The sequence below is a fragment of the Mus caroli genome, chromosome 5, assembly GCF_900094665.2.
Source record: "Mus caroli chromosome 5, CAROLI_EIJ_v1.1, whole genome shotgun sequence".
Taxonomy (NCBI): domain Eukaryota; kingdom Metazoa; phylum Chordata; class Mammalia; order Rodentia; family Muridae; genus Mus; species Mus caroli.
Window position 1 is genome coordinate 135,703,063 of NC_034574.1, and position 4,234 is coordinate 135,707,296.

The 4,234-nt window shown below is 51.1% G+C and overlaps 1 protein-coding gene across 1 annotated transcript in view; it reads left to right on the plus strand.

Moving 5' to 3' along the window:
- Positions 1 to 4,234, plus strand: part of Fscn1 (fascin actin-bundling protein 1) — a 13,924-nt gene that overhangs the window by 7,485 nt on the left and 2,205 nt on the right. Inside the window, exons 2-4 of the mRNA XM_021162909.2 lie at positions 2,781 to 2,937; positions 3,043 to 3,164; positions 3,396 to 3,563. Coding sequence (XP_021018568.1) covers positions 2,781 to 2,937; positions 3,043 to 3,164; positions 3,396 to 3,563 — 447 coding nt within the window. The remainder of the gene's footprint in view (positions 1 to 2,780; positions 2,938 to 3,042; positions 3,165 to 3,395; positions 3,564 to 4,234) is intronic.

Genomic DNA, 4,234 nt, shown 5'->3' on the forward strand with positions numbered 1-4,234 from the left:
CCTCTCCTCTCCTCTCCTCTCCTCTCCTCTTCTTTCCTTTCCTTTCCTTTCCTTTCCTTTCCTTTCCTTTCCTTTCCTTTCCTTTCCTTTCCTTTTCTTTTCTTTTCTTTTCTTTTCTTTTCTTTTCTTTTCTTTTCTTTTCTCTGTGTAGCAGCCCTGGCTACCCTGGAACTCACTTATAGGCCAGGCTAGCCTTGAACTCAGAGATCAGCCTGCCTTTGCCTTCCAATGCTGGGGTTAAAGGTGTGCTCCAGCACTGTCCACTCTGGACCACTTGTTCTTGCATTCACCTAGTTCTCACAGGGTGGCTCATGACAGTTCCAGGCGATCTGACCTCTTAGGGCACCAGGCACATGTGTGCATATTCATACACACAGGCAAGACGTTCCTACACGACACATAGAATACAAGATGTGTCTTTCTAAAAATTAAAGAAAATAAATGAGAAGAGAGAGGGAAAGGAGGGAGAGCCGTTGTTTGGACTGGACCACCACTGGCAGGGAAATGCCAGAAGGTTCAGTCAGCATTCAGGGTTTGTGGCTGGTGGGGGCAGGGATAAAGGAGGAGTTTTCTAAAGGAACATGTGGGGTGTGTGTGTGTGTGTGTGTGTTACAAGGGGTAGACTTCAGGGCCTTCCACCATGCTGGGCAAACACTTTACACTGAGCTATATTTTCGACTCCCTCTTTATTTTATTTTATTTTTATTTTATTTTATATATAGCTCTGACTGGCCTAGAACTCATTATGTAAACTAAGGTGACCTCAAACTCACCCATACTCAAACGAGATTCACCTGCCTCTGCCTCCTGAGTGCTAGAGACAGTCATGAACCACCACGCCCACCTTCTCTTTAAAAAAAAAAAGGCTTTTGTTTTTATTTTTGTTTGTGGAGGGTGGTGCTGGTTTGGAAGTTGGAATCAGTTCTCTCCTGCCCTATTCTACCTAGGGATCCACCTCAGGTGCGGTAGGTTTGGCAGCAGATGCTTTTATCCCATGAGCCATCTCGATGGCCTGTAGCCCTTTGTGTGTGTGTATCTGTCTGTCTGTCTGTCTGTCTGTGTGCATGGAGTGGAGTCTCATGTAGCTCAGGCTAGCCTGCGATTTGTGATCTTCCTGACTCTGGTAACCAAGGGCGGAGACTGCAGGCTCACTCTGCCACGCCCTTTTACACAGTTCTGGGATGGACTTTGCATGTCAAGTGAGTTATAGCCACGGCCCTATTTTATTTTATTATTTTTGAGATCGGGCCCCACTCATCATCGAGGCTAAGGTCAGCCTCCTGAGTGCTGGGATGACAGGCGTGGGTGGGTCGCTGTGCCTGGCTCCTACTCTATTCTTTTACTTTCACACATACCCACTACAGGAAGCGAGTAGCGAGCCCCCTTTTACCAGCACCCCGCCGCCATGTGACATTCCGCAGAACCAGCGCCATCTGTGTGTTTATTCAATGGTTTTGGTTGTATTTAAAGCAAATTCCCCACACTGGAGCTTCTTACCCGGAAACGCCTCCATCTGTAGCTACAAAACCAGGCCATTCCTTACATAACGGCAGCGTTGCCTAACTGGAACCGATCTTTAAGACCCAATCCAGGCCCACGGGAGAGTTCTGCTAGGCCTTAGAACATCTTTGTGGGTGGTTCGTTTGAAGTTTGATGGCTTCCTTCCTCCCCTGCTCCCCTTCCTCCTTGCCATTTTGGGCACTAGAGTTTAAAGAAACCCGCCTGCCACTGAGCTAAATCCCTAGATTTTTTTTTTTTTTTAATTTTTTTCCCAGACAGGGTTTCTCTGTGTAGCCCTGGCTGTCCTGGAACTCACTNTGTAGACCAGGCTGGCCTCGAACTCAGAAATCCACCTGCCTCTGCCTCCCTAGTGCTGGTATTAAAGGCGTGCGCCAGATTTTTTTTTAAAGTCTTATGTATCCCAGACTGGTCTTGAACTTGTGATCATGCCTGGAGTATCCGATTTTGATTGTTTATGTGAACACCCCTACTATGGATGTCAGAGATTCATATCATATGTGCCGTCTTTGGTCATCCTCCATACTTTTGGGGGATGGGTGGGGGCAGGCATGGAGTCTAGCCTGGGCTGTGGTAACATACGCTTTTCATTCCAGCATTAAAGCAGAGATAGGTCGGTCTCTGAGTTCTAGGACAGCCTGGGCTACACAGTGAAATTCTGTCTCAAAAAAACAAAAAGAAAGAAAGGAAAGGAAAGGAAAGGAGTCTCCCTATATTGCCCTGGCTGTCCTAGAACTCACTATGTAGACCACGCTGGCCTTGGACTCACAACAAAGATCCACGTGCCTCTGCCTCCTGAATGTCCACTCTCTGCTTGGAGACAAGAATCGCTCAGTGGCCCGGATTCAGGCATTCAGCTAAGCTGGCTAGTCCCTGAGCTCCAGGCCCCCATCTGTCTTGGCTTCCCTGTGACAGGATTATCGGCTCATGCCACCGCACCTGGCTCTTACACCATTCCTAGCAATCTGAATTTAATATTCTATGCTCAAGCCATCCTTCAATGCTCCCTCCCCTCCTGTTGAGACAGAGTCTTACTTGGTAGCCTGGGGGTCCCAGAACTCACAGTTAGTCTCCCGTTTGTTTCCTGAGTTTCCTGGCTAGCCTTGGCTGCTGACTTGGCAGCCTGGTCCCGCCCACTGCTTAGGATTATCACTGAGGGGGTTTAAGCCACACTTCCGGAAGCCCACTGCCCTGTGGATCCTGGAATAAGAGTGAGACAAGGGTAACACAGTGGCCTGACAGGCTCTGGTCTCTCTCTGCAGGAATGGACCTGTCAGCCAATCAGGATGAAGAGACCGATCAGGAGACCTTCCAGCTGGAGATCGACCGAGACACAAGAAAGTGTGCCTTTCGCACCCACACGGGCAAGTACTGGACACTGACGGCGACCGGAGGTGTGCAGTCCACTGCGTCCACCAAGTGAGTGACACGCTACACCCCTCCATCACCTGGCCTGGCGCTTCTCCCAGGACTGGGCAGCCTGCTTGATGCCCCCACGTTGCCAGCCCCTCTTCTCTTCCCCAGGAACGCCAGCTGCTATTTTGACATCGAGTGGTGTGACCGCCGGATCACTCTGAGAGCCTCCAACGGCAAGTTTGTGACCGCCAAGAAAAATGGCCAGCTGGCCGCCTCGGTGGAGACAGCAGGTAGTCACTTGGGGGCACGTACCCTAAGCCTGTTTCCCTAGTACCCCGTGGTCAACCATCAGCAGTCCCACCTGGACCTCTCTGTGTGTTCAGGGAATCCCTGTAAGTGGTGTACCCTCAGGCCAGCAGCCTGTGACCCTTAGCTTCTTGGTACCCCTCTCTGCGGAGCCATTCCCTGACTGGTCCATCTTTGTTGCTGTAAAGCTCACTGGCTCCCTTTCCCTGTGGCAGGGGACTCGGAACTCTTCCTCATGAAGCTGATTAATCGCCCCATCATCGTGTTCCGGGGGGAACATGGGTTCATTGGCTGCCGCAAGGTCACGGGCACTCTGGATGCCAACCGTTCCAGTTACGACGTCTTCCAGTTGGAATTCAACGACGGCGCCTACAACATCAAAGGTGGGTTCACTGGGTGAGGATGCACCTGGCCATTCAAAGCCGACGTTAGGGACGTTAGGGAACTGATGTTCTATGACTGCCTGGGGTATCCCCCTCCCTTCCCCTTGTCTTAGAACTTTCCTGGCCCATCCTGGGCAGACAGCAAAGGTGGGAAGCAGCTAGAGAGAGTGGTCGTGGCTCCAATCTGGGAATCTGAGACAGGAGAATTATAATCATGGCACATGCCTTTAGTCCCAGCACTCAGGAGGCAGAGGCAGGTGGGTCTCTGAGTTCTTGCCAGCCTGCTTTACAGAATATGTTCTAAGACAGCCAGAGCTATGCAGAGAAACCCTGTCTCAAAAACAAACAAAAAAAGGGGGTGGGGAGGGAAGATAGAAAATAAGGATATTCCTTCTTAGCTGTGGGACCAAAACCAGTGAGAGGACACAGCAATCCAGGGGTGTCAGTCGGAATCAGAGCCCTGTGCTGTGTGTGGCCTTAGCAAGGCAAACGTGACTCCTTTCTTACAGTGCTGAGGACTGAACTCAGAGCTAAGATCCAGCCCCTTACTGGGGGATTCTAGGCAGGGGCTCTACCACTGAGCCACACCCCCAGCCCCTCACTGGGGGATTCTAGGCAGGGGCTCTACCACTGAGCCACGCCCCCAGCCCCTCACTGGGGGATTCTAGGCA